A 20,200-nucleotide genomic window follows, 5' to 3' on the forward strand; every position below is an offset into this window, starting at 1 on the left:
TAATCGAAGAAAGAACTCGGAAAGAAGGAGTTAAGTATCAGGCGGGCCCTGCAGGCGCCCCCACAGGTGCCTGTTTGGCGGTGATCACGTGAGGCCCCGCCCCTCCCCGCCCGCCCCGCCCCCCTCCCTCCGTTAAAGCGCAGCAGAGGTCTCCTCTCCGCTTCGCTCCGCGCGCAGCTGAGCCGACCGGCTGCGAGGCGACGCGGCACCAGCAGGACCGGGACCAGGACCAGGACCAGAACCCGAACCGAACCCGCCCCGCCCAGCACGGCCCAGCCCCCGCGGCCCGGAGCGCTCCGGCAGGATACGGCGCTCGCTAACCGGACGCCGCGCGGCTCGAGCCAGGCCCCGTCGGAGGCTCGCGTTTCCCGGGGAAGGCCAGGTGAGTCCCAGCCTCCGTGCTCGTGCAGCCGGGCGGCCGCCGGGGCGCGAGCCTCGGTCCGCGTCGGTGCAGTCATGCGTCAGCGTTTTCCGCCGATGTGTGGCGCTTTCGTGCGTGCGCGCGTGCGCGGACTCCGCGAAAACTCCATCCATAATTTACACGCCGCAGTCCGGCTGTGGGGAGATCGGTGCGCGAGCTCGATCCTCCCGCAGGCTGCGCTTCAGCCCGTCCGGGCTCTTCTCTCCAGGACACCTCCACCCTCCGCCCTCCGCCCTCCGCCCCCTCCTCAATGTGACCCGGGCGACCGCTAACCTGTAAATACAGTCCCGCTGATTGCATCAGTTATAACGCCGGTGTGTGCGCGAGCGCGTGCGTGTGTGTGCAAAGTGCGGTGAATGACAACGGGAGGTGATGTGTGGCTGCATCGGCCGGTTATCTCTGAACACATGATAACATGACAGTCCTGCAGAGCCCGCGCGCTCCCTGACGGGCCTGTCCTCTTCGTGCACGTGGAGGATGTGGACCACGTTCATACATGTCCTGACAGAACCTCCTGGTCCGAGGATGGGGATGGTCTCATCAGAAGCGCACAGGGTTTTATGATTTGTTGAATTAACGGCCCTGTGTGCCCCCCCCCCCCCTCCATCCTCTGTCTCCCTCTCCGGCTCTCATAGGCTGCGGCGCCGTGAGGCAGGTCTGCCTGTGCCGGATTCAATTGGTGGATCCGAGAGGACGGAGAGCGCCGGCCTCTGCAGGAGCAGCAGCAGCAGCGGCGGCGGTGGAAAGCCTGCGCAGTGAGGAAACCCAGCAGCAGCCTCCTCCTCTTCTTCCTCCTCCTCCTCCTCTTCCTCCTCTTCCTCCTCCACCATGTGGGACTTCACCCAAACTGCGCACTGACGCAGCAGGATGCGCGGCTGCAGCTGCGTCCGCGGCTGAAGACAGGCAGACCGACTGACACCGGCCTGTTCCGGTCCTCTGCTGGCATTCGACGAGAGGAATTAGGCCCAACTGGTTGCTGACCACAGCTGCAGCTCCCCCCACCCCCCCCCCCCTCCCCTCCCTCCTGTGGCCTTGTAGCAGACATGGGAAATGTAAACAGTAGCCGGACTGGATTTTAAACCGCTCGCACGTCCCACGTCCGCCTCCTCCGCCTCCTCCCGGGCCGTCCGAGATGGAGACGGAGACGGAGCGGGTCGAGCCGGAGCAGGGGGGCGAGGCTGAGGCCGAGCCGCCCATGCACAGCGTCCACGGCACCAACCGCATCCGGCCGTCGTCCTACCGGGCGCTGCGCAGCGCCGTGTCCAGCCTGGCCCGCCTGGACGACTTCAACCGGGAGAAGATCGGGTGCGGCTTTTTCTCCGAGGTCTTCAAGGTGAGAGAGAGAGAGAGAGCAAGAGAGAGAGAGGCCTGATGTTTCCTTCTCTGCATGTTGTAGCTGGTTTGATGTCTGATCACAGGAAGACACGCCCCCCCCCTTCAATATTTACCATCTAATAGAAACATGTACCTCTGATAAAATGGCAGTGCAGTCTAAATAAGTTCGTCTGAACTTTGTCTTTTGCAGTTATTCAGAAAATGTTGTAAAATTAAATGCAGATTATCCAGTGCGTGCATCTGGTTCACTGAGCTTTTAATGGGTCATCAGTTGCTTCAGTCTCCTGTCATTAAACTCTTATGCAATTTTTTTATTTTTCACCCCGTCATGGTCAGAGTTCCCAATCTCTGATCTATAATCTGCCACCAATACAGTTCCTGTTTAAAGTATCGACTTTTATAAAATCAGCCAAATAGAATTTGTGTGTTATAAATTAGTTTTCTCTTTGGCGTGAAACTCCTCTGAAGCTCTAAGTATATTTCTTAAAAAGGAGATTTGATTTAAAAAAATATTTTCAGAAAACAAAACATTGAGCTTTCTGGAGATTTCTTTGATTAAATCAACGTCTTCTACAACGATTACGTTCAAGACAGCAGAGGCTCTCTTAAAAAATGAGATGACTCGAGTTTTGGTACTTGATGGCAGATCATCATCCTCCTTTTCCCCTTTAGATGAATCAATGTGGACGATGGATGGATGTTCACGAGGCGGCTTGCGATGGAGCAGCCTCTGCTGTGGCCTCGCATAACCTTCACTTGAGCGGATCTGCTTTTTAAAGGTCGCGATCTCCTGATTCAGGACGAGTTGTGAATCAGTCGGCGTCCGTTTGCTCCGCTGAACATTTTCAATTAGAGTCGGAGTTTATGGCATCTTTCAGCTAAAGGCCACCGGGAATCAAACCGGCACCGCTCAGAGCGGAGGACGGGGTGCTAGCAGTGACCTGTGTGTTGTGTAAGATGGATGCAGTGTGTGTATGTGTGTGTGTTTTGGTGTGTAAGCCGACACTGGACAGGTAGTTCTGGCACATGTGGAGGAAACCCGACTCTCAGCCCTGAATGCAGGGATGCTGTGAGTGAAAACGGCGGCTGGTAGAGGAGAAAACTAGAAAGAGGAAGTTTAGAAAACGGCTGAATGGCCATTTTTGACAGAATTAGTTCAGTTTTCTTTGTTTTGAAATCAACTTGACTTTATTAGAGCTCTGAACTTCTGTCCCAGAGTCACTCAGAGAATCATCTTCATCTTCTCTCCGTTGTATGAAGGAAACATGTGGAAAGAGTTAAATCTCTTCGTTCTGGTGGCTGAAGTGAGACCAAAACCAACAGGAGCAGAGTTTTTTTTTTTTCCCTTCCCTCGTGACCCCGTTTGATCCCGGATTTGAAGCTGAAGCTGTGAAGTGGTTTTAAGGGCGCATGCCTCTGCGGAAAGGTCACAAACGGTTTTCTCCCTGCTTCCTCCACATTATTTGTAAATCACTAATATATTGACGCGTCTTGTGCTTTTTAATCGAGATGAAGAGGAATCCTCTGTGGTCAGATGTCCTGCCTGAACCAGGATGATCGGCTGAGTTCTGGTTTCTCTGCGACGAGGCAGAAAACCGATTCGATGCTTTAACCCCGCTTGGGGTTCCTGGGTTTGAGTCCCGGTCGCAGCAGGAAGTTCATCCCGTGTCAAACTGAAAATGACACAGCGGAATAAGTAGTTCAGTCGCGTTACGTGGGGCACGAATGTGAACTTATCTTTTATCGACGTGACGAATTGCACGGAAGATAAAGGCGACCTGATCTGTGACCAGTTCAAACTCCTCAGCAGATGTTTTTGCGCTCTGGAATTTCCTCTCGGTCGTTTGGTTTTTGAAGTCGGCGTTATCGCGTGTAGATCTGCGGTAATAATGAACTTGAGCCGTTTTCTGCAGTTCTGTTTCGTATCCTTCAGAGTAGGAAGCTTCCTCCTGATGGCTTGACTCTAAACTCTGGATTAATCTTCAATATAAAGCCTTCTTGTGCTCATTCAGGTGTTTTTGATCTGAAATGACTCCAGATTCTCCTGGACTTGATGGCTATAGAGTTGACCGTCTCGCTGATTGTCCGTCCATACGAACGTTCTCCCATTTAAGAGTCACACGAAACCCAGAGAAACTAAACCCTCATGCCAGCCATGTGTTCTGAAAAGCGGTTTAGCGAAGTGAGCGTTTAATTCTCCTCTTATTTCTTCTCTAGCTTGAATACGGTTTGTGCTGGGAGCGAGTTTCCTCCGAGCTGCAGATTTTCTCTCCTGCTTCATCCTGCCGCACTGAAACACTCAAACTCCTGAATTCACAGGATCGTTCAGTGGAAAATCCCTGGTTTCTTCACGTCTTCCAGGGCCGTTTGCTCAAACGTCACTTTGGACGTGTTGCGTTGTGTGTTTACCTTCAGGAGTTGAGTTTTTCTCCAGGCCGGGCCTGAAGAGGCCACTCCCTCGGCACTGCCCTTTGAATGCCCGATGAGCATGCAAATGCCAGTGTTTACTGCCGCCTCGTTACATTAGGGTCGGCCCGCCCTTCTTGATTGCTCAATCTAAATGCAAAGTCGTCGCCGCCGCCATCGGTCACGTCCAGAAGTTTGTCGACAAATCTGGCCGAACCGTTGAGCGGGAGCGGGCCTCCCTCGGGCGTCTGATTAGATTTGGCCGCCTTCAGATGTGCGGGCTTGAATTGGAGGTTTTAAAGTGGCGTTACAAAGGCTCTGGCTTCCTGCCACGGCCGCACGCCGCTGGTGAGCTCCAGATCAATGGAGGCTGGCGGCGGGCGGGCGGACAGGCGGCCATTCACCTCGCCCGGCTGCAATTGTGAAGTTCGAGGAGAGAAAGAGGCCCCCCCAAAAAAGAAAAAAGCGTGGAAAAAGGGAGGGAACACACGTGTCAAGACAAATCCTTCAGGTGCTGCTTTTCATCTTCCTGCAGTGTTCTTCAAAGGAAAGTTCCTAGTGTGTGTGTGTGTGTGTGTGTGTGTGTGTACACTACCAGCTCGACTCTTGTGCAAGAGTTCTTTCACTTCACGTCCTGATTGCTCAGAGGCAATAAAAATCCCTCAATCTCAAATAAGTTGCGTAATCGGTCCGTGGTTCACCGGGCTGCAGGAGGAGATTATTTATCCAGGAAGTTTCTAAGAACCGCAGGGATTTGAACCAACACACCGGATCGATTTCTGATTGTATTGCCGCGCCGCCGCATCGTCTTCTAACCGTTTGCTCTGTAGTTGCTCGTAAAAGTCCCGCCTTGTGTTGTGAGCGGGCCTCCTCTCAGATTTGCTTCTCATTTGGTCTTTTTCCACGATTTACATGTAACATGGAAATTTTCACTTTGCTTCTAGAGGCGGTGGAGTCTTTCCCGCTGGAGTCAGACTGGCTCGGCGGAGCTGAAAGCGCCCCGTCTTAGTCGACGTGACAGTGGCATTTTGATCTGCCTTCATTTGGATACACACACCAGTAGTTGTCTAAACTGTTAAATATTCAGACTGGCGGGCATCAGAAATACTGTTCAGCCTTTTATTGCACAGCGGCAGGCTAAGCTGTCATACCGCCGCCCACCACTAGTCGGAGCTACAGAGCGGCAGCGCGCCGGTAGACGGAAGCTTTGTGGAGAAAAGAAGAGTTGTTGTCTTCTTTGTTTTAAAGAACTAAGTTTTCTGAACCATCAAATACTCAAGTTTTGAAGCGCTCTGTCCTTTTTAGACGAGTTTGCTAGTCTTTATTAAAAACTTTTGGTTTATTGCGATATTAGCTGTTTTTAATTAAATCAAAAGTGATTATTTGAACATTTTGTGCATATACTCAAATTTTATTATTGATCAAATCGATATCGTAAGTAAAAGTATCAAGTAAAATTAGCCTGATTTGCTGCCTAATAGAGCAGTTTGGGTTAACAGTCCCCAGTTGTTCTTTATAAAGTGAATTGCCTTCAGAGCATTCACCTTCTTCTCTGTGGGTCATCAGATAACTGTTTCCCTCCCCCCCTCGAGTTTGAACCGATTAATTCTCTCATAAAACTCGTAAAAGGAGGAATTCGAAGCTGTCTTTCAATAACAAACCGTCAAAAGGTTAATTTTATTGCTGTACTTTTTGGCCATTGTAGTTTCCATGAGTCACACGGTGTGAATTTCACCTAGAAAACTATTATAATTGTCCTAACAGCTGTGATATAGCTGGATTAGAGTGTGTGTGTGTGTGTGTGTGTGTGTGTGTGTGTGTGTGTGTGTGTGTGTGTGTCAGCTGCTTGTGACATTTTGGTTATGTGAAGAAAGGGTTGCCAAACACTGCTGTGGTCTCTGTGAGTGTGTGTGTGTGTGTTTCTTTCTGGAGGAAAACAGCATTTTTTTTTTCTCTCTCTACAGTGATGATTCGAGTGTGTCCGACCTTCATCAGATGCTTTAGTAATCGTGTAATCTGGATAACTCAACAGGAGCCTTTTTGTTCTAGAAACATGCCCCGACTGCGCCAGATAATTACATTCCCCGTCAAAAGGCTGAAATCTGAGACCTTCATATTTCAAAAACCTTAACGGGGTAATTTCTGGGTTTTGTATTACAACTTTGAAAAATGTCTGATTTGCATTTAGTGGATTCAGAAGAAGAAGGAAAAAAAACATAGAAAGACGGAATGAACTGAGCCAACAGCATGACAAGCTGTCTGGATAATTTCAGGGTTTGATAAATGTCGCAGATGTGAACTTTTTTTTTAGCCAAAGCAGACTGAACTGTGAAACCGTTCAGTTTTTCAGAAGCCGTGGCTTAATGTGCTGTTGTGGGGGAATTTTTTTTTTTTTTACCAAGTGAGAACTCATGTCTGCTTATAAAACTTCAAATAAGTCCAAACCAGCTGTGGGATTTCCCCCGTTCGCACATGCAAGAGAAGAATCACTGCAGAAATCAGGGGTTTCTGATAGCTGTTCTTCATGCGGTATGTGTCAAACTTCAGCTCCACTAAAAGAGGCTCAGGAAGTGAAGATCGGCTCCTGAAGCGATCTCCGTCCATTTGTGTGGCGTTCAGATGGCAGCGATCACACCTCCGCTAAGGAAGTGACCAAACGTTTGGGTCGACCAAATGGTGAAGGAGCTGCAGCTGTGTTTTCTTTTAGGAGCAAAAACAACGTTGGAGTGTCGCGTTGATTTGCCCACTGGTTGTGGATTTCAGCAGTCATTTGCATTGCTGACAGAACTACGGGAGCCTTCTAGGCTCAAACGTATTTGGCGTTTACTCCATGACGGTGGAGTTGGACTGCAACTCGGAGCAGCCGGCAGAACCACACACGTCACCCGGACGAAAACTCGATGAGTTCCGTCTGCACATCGGCTCACACTCAGACGGCGATGCTGTGAAAATTACTAAAAATACTAAAAAATCCTGCAAGTGCAGTGGCTCCACATCTGAACCCTGAGGAACCCCGAAACGAGCCCTGCAGTCCATTTGTTCTCGGTGCGTTGACACAGCCGCTCTGACCCTGTCTCGGCTCGTCTCGGATAGCGAGACCTCCTGAGGCGTCTCGCTGGTTTCTCATTGGCCGCTTTAAGAGTTGCTGAAGCGGCACCGGAGGAAGAGACGGCGGCCGTGGAGCCGGCGCCGGGAGTCTCCCGGCTGGACGTGTCGGGATGCGACCGGCTCTTTGTGCTCGTCTGCTTTCTGGAACCGTTTCAGGTCTGGAGAGATAAAACGACAACAAAGGGGGAGGAAAACAGAACGGCAGATCCTCCTGCTTAGACACACACACCGCCACCGCCATCCGTCATCGGCCTGTCTGCCGGTGCCTGTGATCGGTTTCAGGGCGAGCGTGTGCGCTCATGTTCCGATTGGATGCTTCTGCTGGTATGAAGGAGCCAGTGCAGACTTGAATCTGGGCGCCTCGGTGTTGCGCTCTGCCCCTCATTATTCTCCCTTCTCCGTCCGGCCGGGGTGGGCTCCGTCGACGCTCGCCGCTCCGCAGCTTTGTTTACGTTCCACACAAACGCCACAGCGGCGTTCCGCTACTCACTTCAGCCTCCATGTTGGTTGCTCAACAATATTTCAACTGGACCGGGGATGAAAATAGAGGATTGTGCAACTCGTTTCTCAACACTTCTGTTTTCAAATCCCCTCTTTCGTCATGAGGTTCATGCGAGGAGAGTGTGTGTGTGTGTGTGTGTACATGTGTGTTTGCATCGGAGCACAATGACCCTTTCCTCCAGTCCACACGTTTGCACCGCTGTCATGGAGGAAAACAAACAAACTGTCTGAGATGGTAAAGTGTGTGGAACTGAGCTCATCTGAGTTTGATCAGTCACTTCTGTGAAATGCTCCTTATCTCTCGTGGCATCAGACACGCACTCCGAGTCTCTGTTTTGCTCATATCTCAGTGGATCTTTGCATCTTTGTCGAGATCGGCAGTTTTCAGAACTGCCTTCACCCAGAAATCATAAGTCAAGGAAACGTGTCTCGGCCAAAAGCAGATAATTGTGTTTCCCCTTCTGAAAATCTGAAATCTGAGAGGTTTCAGCTTTCAGAAACCTTCAAGGCGTCATCCTGGAACTTCTATTGCATGCTGGGAAAAGTACATGATTTACATTTATGGGTTAAACAGAAGTAAAGAGAACATGGCAGAAGCAATGCAGTGTTGCATATAAAACATAAACTGCAGCGCTCTGGACGCGTTAAGATCTCTAAGATAAAAACGTCTAAAAACAAGCTGCGTTCTGTAGAAAGGAATTTACTTCCCAACATGAGTGAAACTCCAAATCCGTTGAGCCGCCACTCGTTCAAAGCCCCCCGTACACAATAAACACTCGGATCTTTCAATCCCCACCTTGTGACTCGGCCTCTCTGCGCTTCGTCTTGAAACTCTCTGTAATAAATGTTTCGCCCCAAGCGAATAGCTCCAGATTTAATAAAGCGAGGCTCCTCCAGAGGCTCGGACGGCGTTCAGGATGAGCAGATCCAGGGTTTGACCCCGGATGAGGGGAAACGCCGCCTTGGCCTGTAGTGTCGGACCAATAAAAGGACTCAGCTGGTGTCTTTACCTGCTTGAACCTGAGTGACCTGTGGCGTTCCCAGGATGCCGTTGGGGGGGCCTGGTCACCTTTTGTGTCGCCGTTATGCAACAGACGGGCTGACGGGTTGTGTGTCGGCTTGTCTGCTCGCCGCGCCGCACACCTCCTGGATCGGGTCGGGTTTCTGAACCCGACTCGGCCGCTACGTTGCACTCGAACACTTTCTATTGATCTCTTCAATCTTTTTATCGAGACTCGATCTGAGGAGAGTGGAACGGTTGCGAAGCAGTTCTCGGTGTTTTTTATGGCAAATGTTAATAAGAATCACTTTCAAAGTATGAATTTTTCCCCATTCGCTCGACTTCCTGCAACAGTATCTGACAGAAACGCCACAAATTAGATCTCTCTGGAGGAAACTTGGCTCCGAGGCCGAGGGGTTTGGGCTGCGAGAGGCTGCGAGATCCTGAAGCGGCAGAGAACCGGTTCACAAGTACAGTTTGCCAGAAACTGCGAGGAGGAACTCTCCAGACTCTTTTCTTTCTGGACTGAAGAACTTGGCTGCAATCATGCAAACAAACTCAGATGGTGTAGTACTACAGAGTTTTCCATCTGTCACCCTTGGAGCTTTGCTCTCCTTCGTGGATGCAGTCGGTGTGTTTTGGTCCAAATGGAAGAATAAACGCCTTCAGCTGCTTTTAAACCACAGATTATTCAAAGGACCAGTATGTCTCTCCTTCCTCTGTGTTCATCTCCTCCTCGTCTCGCCGAGCGGCGAGCGCCCGTGACCTTCCGTCTGCTGACAGCAGCACTTTTAACAGGCGGAGTGTGTTTTTAGAGTTGCAGCTTCGGGGTGTGTCCGTGCGCACGCACGTGCACACCCGTCGGTCGCGGAGCAGTGTTTGTGGAGGCACGGGCATTCCTGCGGCGAGGCCGTGGAGGCTCGTCGGACGGCGGGGAAACGCTAAAACTTAAAAACCTGGGTTTACTGTGTTCATCACTCTCACTGCTCCAGATGCCCGCTTCCTGTTCGGGTTAAACGAGGCTGCAGCTGCTTCAGCATCTCAAATGTGTTTACTGTGTGGCTCCAGCGGTGTGTGTGAGAGAGAGAGAGTTGCTTTTAATCTGCAGATTAAAGCTGGGCGTGTCGGATTTCTACACATAGGTGTGACGGCAGATGTGTGAATAGAGAGAGAGAGGGAAGACAAAAGTGTTAAATCCCCAGCTGATGGAGCCCTGCAGCCAGGATATCTGCTAATGGGGGAGGGAGGAGGAGGAGGAGGCTCCTCCGCTCCGTCATCCGGCTGTCATCGCCTCTCGGCGCTGTAAATGTAGCGGCGTTCGTGCAGCGTTTAGCCTGAAGCGTCTCGGTGCGGAGCAGCTTTAAGGCTTGACTCTCATTGACTGGAGAAGCAGGCGGGCCGCGCTCGCTGTGTTTGTGTGTATTAATAGCGTTTGTCTGCAGTCTAATAGGCTTTGTGCCCCCCCCCCCCCCCCCCCCCCCCCCCCCCCCCCCCCCCCCCCCCCCCGCCATCGCTCAGTCTGATCCAGATCCAGGCCAGTGTCTCTCTGCCTCCAGACTCTGACCCTCATTCATTGGCCTCCCTTCATTACACAATCGCCTCTCCTAACGAAGACGTAACCAGAAACCTTTGAGCTGGCGACGAAGCGAAAGGAAGGCCGTCTGGAGCGAAGCCAGACTGAAAATGTTACTGTTGATACAAAACATTATAAACCCTCTGTCCCAAAATCAGGACCTTTCCTGCCTAATCTCTACGGAAGTATCAACACTCTGGAGGCCAATTCACAATTTTCAGCATGAAGAATCCATCACATTTAAGTCTGAAGACGTTTTCATTAAGACCCAACAATAAGCTGGAGAAAACAAACGGCCTGCAGTTTCAGAATGAAGATGAAAAAGCTCATGCATGTGGAAAGATTTGCTGTATTTATCAGAGTTGTGGTTTGTGATGCTTTCAGAAAACCTCAAAACTACAATAAACTGCCTTTAAATTTTTTCACTTAAGTGAACAATTATTATAAAAATTCCCTTTTGTTTGAAATAAGAAGTGGATAAAGTGAGAATTAGTTTGCTTTTGCTGTATTATATGTGAGATATACAGAGAAAGTGAGGTGCGGACCATCTGGTGTTAAAGATTATAGCTTTAACAGTGTAAATGTTACGTGATGCAGTGGTCCAACACATTAACAGATCATGCAGGAAATATTCTACAGCTTCTACAGCTATAGCTTCCCTTATCTTTGCCCCGTCACCATTATCAATGCACCAGAAAACAAAGTGAGATGTTATTATTATAAAACCACTTTCCACAGAATAATTTCCCACTTCGGTCTAAATATCCAGGACGCATTGGGTCAGATTATTGAATTCTAAGTGCAGATATTCTTCAGATTACCCCAGTAATCAGACCGGAGAGCGGAGAAGTGAAACACCGGCTGTAAACAGAGAAGCTTCAGATGTTCTTCAGAAGTGTGTCATGACGTTAACACACTGCCTGTGTTCTCACCTCACTGATAGCACACAGTGTTGGACTCTCTCACCACACACACACACTCACACGCTTAGTGAGGAAGTCAGAGGTGTTTCTGTGTGTGTGTGTGTATTCAGCGCTCGTCTGGAGCTCGCATGCTTCTCGCTGCAAATGGAGCTCCTGCTCGCCAAGCGACCGTGCCGCCCGCACGTGGGGGTGGGCTTCATGTCTGGTCGCCATGGTTACCATACCGGACGGCCCCCGCCGGCCGGCCGGCCTCCAGGCGTCACTCAGCTCCAGCTTTATGGCTCTACGTGGCGATAACGCCGTGATTTGACACCCGGCTGGGAGCTTTATGGCTCTCGGGTGTTTTTTCCCTCTGATTGACCGGGTCGACGGGTGTGTTTGCATCTGCAGGTGCAGCATCGCGTCTCGGGGCAGGTCATGGCTCTGAAGATGAACATCCTGGCCAGTAACAAAGCCAACATGCTCAGGGAGGTCCAGCTCATGAACCGGATGTCTCACCCCAACATACTCAGGTACCGGCGGCGGCTCCTCCTCCTCCTCCTCCACCACCCGCCGATGTGTTGTGACGGTGTGTTTGCTCCTCCGGCAGGTTTATCGGAGTGTGTGTTCACGAGGGGCAGCTGCACGCTCTCACGGAGGTAAGCGGGAGAATAATGACACTTTTGTTGCCTGTTAGCAGCTCACAGTGTAAAAACACTCTGATTTAGCAGCTGCATCTAAACCGAGGACGGAACATCAGGGGGAGGAAAGAGTCTGAATTCTCACATTTTTGTCCAAATACAGAAAAACCAAGAAGTTGCACAGTTTACATCTTCCTTTACATTTTGAGTTTCTTTCCAATATTTTGATTTTGTGGCAACTTGGCTAATCTCAATACTTTTATTTTTTAATTGAAAACATATAGAATATATTTTTCTACGTTTTACTCTTTTCTGAACATTTTTCATCTTTACTTCTTAATTATCTCATTTGTAGTTTTTTTTCCCCATTATGTTTTTTTTTTTTTTTTTTTTAACTTTTTAAACCATTTTTTCTGAAAACATTTTTCAACTTGGAAAAAAACGGCTTAATCTAATTTGTTTACAATTTTTCTCAAAACTTCAAAATTTCCAGTAGATTTTTTTTTTTTCTTTTTACATTTGCTTTTTCTTAAACAACTTTTCCTTGTTTGAAACATTTGTTTTTGACATTTTAGCATTTTTTTTTAAATGTCATCCTTGATAGTTTATATCTGACGTTAGGATTTATTTATTTTTAACACATTTTTTTTCCAGGGAATCTCGCTTTTTTATGTTTTTTTTTTTTTTCCTACAGTATCATTGTTTTTTTTATTTATTTTTATATTTAAACTCCACTCCCTTTGGCCCTTAACATGCTGATGCGACTCAGGTCTGATTCTGAGTTTTCTCGGCGTATCGATGAGCCTTCTGTTGATTTGACTGCGGTGCAGATCACTAATGAACCCTCAATGCGAACATCAATGCCTGTCGGGGAAGAATCGACCCCGTTAGACCGGCGGAGGTCAATCGGTTCGTGACCTTTCACCTGCTCGTCACGTGTGGATGCGGTGTTGCCATGGTAACCGGGGCGAGGGGCAGTAGAGATAAGAGGATACAGGGGGGATTTAGACCCTCTAGGACCTGATGAAACACACATAAAACCTCCTCACGGGATAATTACTGCATGTAGTGAAGTAGGAATTCATATCTGGACCCGATAACCTCACTCGGACCGTCTGTTTCCCCGGCGGTCAGTACATCAACGGCGGCAACCTGGAGCAGCTGCTGGGCCGCGACGTCCCCCTGTCCTGGAGCGTGAGGCTCCGCCTGGCGCTGGACATCGCACGGGGCCTGCAGTACCTGCACAGCAAGGGCATCTTCCACCGGGACCTCACCTCCAAGGTGACGGCGCTCGTATGGCTGCGCACACACACACACACACACACACACACACACACACACAGAAACACACACGGTGTCAGCACAGGCAGGCCGTCCTCAGGGAGCTCCTGCTGCATTAATATAAACACACACATTAAACTACGGTCACTTCGCATGAGTCATTTTGTCACTTTATATCCACAAGGTGTCATGTAAGCCCAGAAGTGACTGAAGTATTAAGAAAAAAAATGGTGTAAATCAGAGATCCTACATCCACAGAACAGGAACTATCTTCAGAAAACAGCGAGATGGTTTAAGGGAGGAGGATGAACGGTTTGAAGCGGCGTCTTAACCCGACGCCTCCTCTGTGCAGAACGTCCTGGTGCGCTGCGAGGGCAGCCTGTACTCCGCCGTGGTGGGAGACTTCGGCCTGGCGGAGAAAATCCCGGATTACAGGTCAGTCCCGACGCCCGAGAGCCTCCCGGCCGGCCGATTAGATAAGACGCGCTCGGCAAACGACATTCCTTCACCGCGTCCACTGCTGACTCTTCGCCGGCGCTCTCGGCGGAGCGGTTAAACCCGGCGCTCGGCGACATTTGCACGGTTTGTTTTATTCGCCGCAGAGCTGTAAACGTCCAGCAGATGTTTGGTTTTCTCCGGCGCTGACTTCACGTCTGTGAAAGTAGAGCAGCGTCCGGTTCTCCACTGGGCTCATAAACTCTGTCCACCGCAGCGAGAGAGGGGGTCGAAAGGTCAAACCTCGACCGGAGCGGAAGAAGATACCACAGATTTTAGTGCTCAACTCAGTGGAGGTTCAGATTTTAGCTCAAAAGTCAACAAATATTTAAGTAAAAGTGTCCTTATGAAGAAAAAAACTGTTAAGCAGTTCAAGGCATAACTTGAAATATCGATCTTTCCAGCAGATTTACAACAATCAGAGGAAAACCTACTTCATTGCATTAAAAGCACATATAGAAAGTAAAGATTTTCTTTAAAATCATCAACTAAATGTAAAAAAATAACCAGAAAAATGGCAGAAGTCAGATCTTTTAAGACGTGTCAGATTTCATGTGATTTTTAGTTTGGTGCTCCTCCGGCTTCAGAAGAATCTGGAAAATCACAACAAGTCATGAGAATAAACTCCTGTATAAAGGAGAAGAGGGAGAAAGTTCAAACTTGTCAAGAAGGCCTTTAGGAAGTGTCCGTTTCAAGCATCTTTTTTGCAAAGTAGCTTCATTGAGGGAGTGTGTGTGTGTCAGTTCAGTATGTGTGTGTGTGTGTGTCCTCTGCCCACGCCTATAAAGACACACACACGCGTCCCATCAGTCGTCGTCCGTCCTCACACCACTCCTGCTGAGACGGGACAGCTGCTGCTGTAACCTGGCCTGCCCCTCTTCTGTCTGCGTGCGTGCGTTTAAGTGTGTGCGTGCGTGCGTGTGTGTGTACTACAGCATACCTGCACCGATCGATGTGTTTACACTCTGGACTCGTCTCAACAGCGGCTCGTCGCTCGTTTCCGATGCTCCGGACTGGTGTTTGCTTTCTGATTGTGCTCAAACACAGTCGCATCCTGCAGCGAGCGCTGGCCGTGGTGTGTGTGTGTGTGTGTGTGTTTATCTGTGTGTGTGTGTTGGCGTGCACACACTGTGCAGCTCGTGCCATTGAGGAGAAAAGGGAAAGGAGTGAAGGGCAGGAGGATGTGGGGGTTGAAATCCTCTCCAAATAAGGTCAAAGTATTCCTCCGCTCTCCTCGCTGGACAAACCTCCTCTCCTCTTTATTTACATTTTTCCTTCCCCGCCGGCGTCCCGCCACCTCCTCTGCTCCGGGAGTCGCGAGCGTCGGAGCTGCTCGCTTCACGGCCCTCGGTCGCAGATGGAAATAGAACATGGAGGAAGTGTGTGTGTTCCTCTTTTATCGAGCTGAAATTGCACAACGGTATCTCGTTTAACTGAAAAACACTGTGGTTTCTTAGATACAGAGGAAACACACACACACACACACTCTGCAGAGTGGCGTTTCTCCTCCTGATTGGCCTCTGTTGATGAAATGTACTGGTGTGTGTGCGTGCAGTGAGGAGCAGGACCAGGAGCCGCTGGCCGTGGTGGGCTCCCCCTACTGGATGGCGCCGGAGGTGCTGCGAGGCGAGCTGTACGACGAGAAGGTAGCGCCGCACCGATCACTTTCTCCTCTTGAGTTCACGGCCACGAGAGCCGCTGACGCCTGCCACTGAATATTTAATCAACCCCAAACACACACACATACACACAGCGAGAGTTATACAATGAGTGTGTGTGTGTTATATATAAATTCATTTCATGGTGATGGGTGTTTCTCTCTCAGGTGGACGTCTTTGCGTTCGGGATCATCCTGTGTGAGATCATCGCCAGGATACAGGCCGACCCCGACATCCTGCCGCGCACCGAGGTACTCATATACACACACACACACACACACACACACACTCATTTAATCCAGCTCCTTATATAACAGGAAAGACGGGCTCATCATGAAAACTCCATTAAAAGTCTTATTTTCTCCTCTTAAGCAGTAATTAGAATAAAAATAAACTGTTTTTATATGTAAATTAGAATCATCTTTATTAGGAGTGAAAATCAAATTTTAGTAAATCCCGTTGTGCGATCCGCAGCGCTGTGCCGACGCAGCATGGGAGAAGAGAGAATTAAGCAGTGTTTAAGATGCATTAGATGCAGACGAGGCTCGGCAGCAGCGGATCGTTCAGAAACACTCGAGTCGGCGGCGGCGCAAACAGGAAGCCGCTCTTATCTCCACATGCAGTGAAATTCCTCTAAAATTACAGCTTCAGTCACTCCACTCTTCCGCCCGTTAAAGCTTGAACTGAAGTCTTGATGGCGGAGATGCCGCCGGTGTCCCATGATGCTTTGCGCAGACGGACTCCAGCCGCAGGAGATGAAAGATGAAACGGTTCGAGCCACGCTGCCCGTGTTTCTTCTTCTTCTTCCCACTAAACGGCTTTGACTGCATCACAGAGGTTTTGTGGGACTCTGCATCAGGGCCACCCTCCTCTGGCTGGTGCAGGAGCGTGGCGCCCCCTGGTGGCTGCTCGGCGTCACTGCAGAGCGTCTCTACTCTGATTCCAGGACTTCGGTCTGGACGTGGACGCCTTCCAGCAGATGGTTGCAGATTGTCCTGCGGACTTCCTGGAGCTCGCCATCGCCTGCTGCAACGTAAGAGAGTCTGCTCACCTTCAGGGTCTGATTTGTTTTGTTCAATCCAGTGGAATTATGGGTCGGTTCTTCATGGATTTTGTCAGATTTTAACCGTTCCCTGTTTCCTCCCGCCAGATGAACGCGAAGCTGCGTCCGTCTTTCTCCCACATCGTGGCCGATCTGGAGCGGAGGCGAGCGGAGAGGAAGCAGAAGGACGAGGCGGCGGCGGCGGCGCTCGGTGGGACGACCTGCAGGATCAGAATCAGCCGGCTGGAACTCCGAGGCTTGTTTTTCCTCGTTAACACGCCTCCGTCTTGGTTTTTCTCTGCAGCCGTCTCTCCGTCAATCGGGCCTCTCCGGAGGAGGTCGCTCTGCCTGGCGTCTGACCCCCGCCTGTCCCGCAGCAAGTCGGACATGCTCCACCCGCCGGACACGCCCCCGCTGGCGCCGCCGGCACGGGTCAACCCCTTCTCCCAGCGCGAGGACCTGAAGGGGGGGAAGATCAAGCTGTTCGACACGCCCAGCAAGTCGGTCATCTCGCTGACCTTCGCGCTGCCGCCGCCGCCGGACTGCGAGCGCGCCGAGCCAGACGGCGCCGGCCTGCCCCGGAGGCACCGGCGCTGCCACTCGCTGCCGTGCACGCCGCCGCCGCACCTCACCTCCACGCCCAACTCCGCCCTGGCCGAGGAGGACGGCGACGACGGGATGGGCGCGACGGAGGAGGAGGAGGAGGAGGAGGAGGGGCGGAGTCTCCTGGGCCGGAAGGGGGCGGAGCCGGCGGACGACTCGGGCCTGCCGCTGTCGTTCGGGCCGCTGTCGCTGAACCAGGAGGAAGAGGAGGAGGAGGAAGAAGAGCCCATGGACTGCACCAGCTCCCCGGACACTCTGGGCAGCTCGCCCTCGCCCCACTCCAGAGCCCCGCCCCCTCCCTCCTTCTCCCCGCCCCCCTTCTCCAACGGCTGGGGCTCCGCCGTGTCCAACGGGCCTCGCCGGCTCCCCCCGCTGTCCAGCCTGGAGAACAACAACGTGGTGGTGAGCCGCCCGCTGGGCTGGAGCGCCGCCGCCACCGCCGCCAACAACAACGGCTACCACTCCCCGCCCGGCGACCCCGCTGGCTCCTCGCCGTTCGGCTCGGGCAGCGGCCACTCGCTGGACCAGGAGGAGGTCATCTCCTGCCCCGGCTGCTGCCTGGCCGGCCTGCGCTTCCCGTCGGTGTGCCTGCGGGCGCCGCCGCGCCGCAACCCCTACAAGAACCTGAACGGGGAGCACGCCGCCTCGCACGGCCTGCTGTGCCCCGGGCCCAAGGGCCTGCCGCCCTCGCCCACCCCCGCCGCTGCCGCCGCCGGCCTGGCCCTGCCGGGGGCGCAGACTTAACCCGGCGCCACCGCCGCCGCCGGAAGCTCCAGCGGGTCCTCCTTAAAATTTGCACAAATTTTATCGCAGCAATACTCTGCTGGGTTTCCAGCCGCCGGCGTCCGGAGCGGGACTGGAGGGGTTCTGGGGACTCTGTCGCCCTCTGCTGGACTGAGGGCGACACACACACACACACACACACACACACACACACACACACACACACACACACACACACACACACACACACACACACACACACACACTGACTCTGCATGTCACACTCCGGTCAGTGAGCTGCTGTAAATCTGCAGGTGTAAAGGTTCTGATGAGGAATGTTCCGGCTTAGTATCGACGCCGTCGCAATGATTTTCTTTCCATGTTCGGTGCTGAATGATGAACAGGCGGGTTTGCTTTCATGTCTTTATTATCGAGAGGTGTGTGGTGCACTGCTGAAGAGTGTGTGAGAGAGAGTGTGTGTGTGAGTGTGTGTTGTCCACCGTTAGACTGTTTGTGTTGCTGTATGATCTGTTCAGACTGCCTGGTGAAGCACTTCAGCTGTATTACTGTTGTTCATATGGAAACTGTTGATATCCTTATATTTGGGAATGAAAGGTCAAAGACCTGCTTAAGATGTACAGATTCTTATTATTTAAAGATGGCATTGAATAAAAAGACAGAATGCAGCCCTGCTCTCCTCGTGTGTCTCTTAAAACCCAGCTAACAGAATACACGTCGTACATGTAACTGAAGAAGGAAAAATAACATTTTACAGTCAAAACCTTCAGGTTTTGATTCACACATTGCTCTCATACTTCTAAGGAGTTTTTTTTTATTCACACACAAACTGCCATCCATCAGAGTTCAATACACTGAAAAATAAAAATGAATTTTGACAGTTGAACAGATGGTTTTGCAGGTGGTGACCGATGCAATGAAATGATGCTGATTAGGAGAGAAAAACCTAAGAATCAGTTTAGATCAACATATATTCACTTGAATATTTATGCTAAATCGATCCTTACCGTGATTAATCATTTGTAGAGACATTTTGAGACATCTAAGATATTTACAATATGATGAAATAAATGAGAAACACTGTTCTGTTGTGAGCAGTTAGTTTGGAGATGTATACATGCTGTTCTGAGGATGTCATTTCTGTTTCAAGAAATGAGCCAAAACCAATGGAGGAAAAACTGGAATAGCTTTTGTAGGCTGGAAATTAATCAAAATTTTACTTCAGCAGAAACAAAGATGTATCAACATATATACCATTCTGGTATATATTATGTTGTATGTACTGACTTTTGTCATTTTTTGGGGGAGAAATATGTAGATTAGAGAAGATCTCACCTTTTTAACTTTATTAAAAAGCTAAATTTCCTAATTATGACTTTGTTAAACTTTTGGGCCTTTTTTATTTGTGCTTTTATTCTCTCTGTCTCTGTCTCTGTCTCTGTCTCTCTCTCTCTCTCTCTCTCTCTCCTGCAGGATCTGTGACCTGGGAGTTGGTGTCCTGACCTTTCTGTCTGGATTATCTTGTCTTCTTATGACAGTGTTTGTTTGCTTGTTGCTCTCTCTCTCTCTCTCTCTCTCTCTCTCTCCTCCACATACAATAAACTGTGATTTAAGAATAATACATGACAGATTCACTATCATATTTATAAATCTCTGTTATTTTAATGAAGTCAATCTGCGGTTTTGTCTGAAATGATTCTTGAGCTATTGCAACATAAACCATAACATCCTTTTTAAGAACACATTTCAGCTGAAACACCGTCAGACTCAGTTTTTTTTATTATTTCTTGTCATGTCGTCCATTCAGCTGTTTAAAGGAGACTCACAGAAGTAACTGGAACTTTATAAACCATTCAAATCTGAAGAAATGGTTGTAAATGAGCCGTATTCCCTTTACAGTTCAGTATGCATTGATTCCTGTTGCGCTGCGGTGAAATCTACAGAAAGAAGAATATTGAATAAGATTTACTGAACTTACTGGGTGTTTGAAATCACTAGTTTTACCTGTACGGTGCTGATTTTCAAGCAGATTTCCTCATTTTTTCAGATAAATCAGCTGCTCTCACTGAACAAATGAGCTGCTTTGCTGCTGTAAAACTTAACACTGTGGAGGTTTTACTGTTATATGGAAACTATTTTACTTTATTCTAGGATTTCTTTCAATTTGCTTCCATTAGTAGAGAACCCTGGTGGTTAAAAGGTTTTTTTTTCTCTCCTTTCTGTAATTTTTCTTATTTTCTTTCTGTTAAAAGTAGAAATGTGTCACAGTTATTTCTCCTTTATTTCCTTCCTTCCTCCAGGGTCGGCTGAAGACCTGCAGACGAGCGTGGATCTGGTGACTGATGAGGATTACAGCCTCTCCTCTCTCTTACAAATCACCGGCCTTCAATTAAACCCTGATCCCCCCCCCGCCCTCCCGGCCCCCCTGCTGGGTCCCAGTCTATCATACCTCCCTGCAGCTTATCCCGTCTCCTCCCGCTCCTCCTCCTGGTC

General features: G+C 50.0%; 1 protein-coding gene across 1 annotated transcript; it reads left to right on the forward strand.

Moving 5' to 3' along the window:
• The first annotated feature begins 1,525 nt into the window (after positions 1 to 1,525).
• On the forward strand, positions 1,526 to 18,375 carry tesk1b (testis associated actin remodelling kinase 1b). Its single transcript, XM_030088480.1, has 10 exons — positions 1,526 to 1,754; positions 11,658 to 11,779; positions 11,857 to 11,905; positions 13,022 to 13,168; positions 13,521 to 13,603; positions 15,219 to 15,309; positions 15,489 to 15,572; positions 16,268 to 16,354; positions 16,472 to 16,574; positions 16,668 to 18,375. Exons 1-10 carry the CDS (start codon positions 1,554 to 1,556, stop codon positions 17,708 to 17,710), a joined length of 2,010 nt encoding a protein of 669 aa, XP_029944340.1. The 5' UTR covers positions 1,526 to 1,553; the 3' UTR covers positions 17,711 to 18,375.
• Positions 18,376 to 20,200: the final 1,825 nt, after the last annotated feature.

Source organism: Salarias fasciatus, chromosome 3 (genome assembly GCF_902148845.1).
Source record: "Salarias fasciatus chromosome 3, fSalaFa1.1, whole genome shotgun sequence".
Classification (NCBI taxonomy): domain Eukaryota; kingdom Metazoa; phylum Chordata; class Actinopteri; order Blenniiformes; family Blenniidae; genus Salarias; species Salarias fasciatus.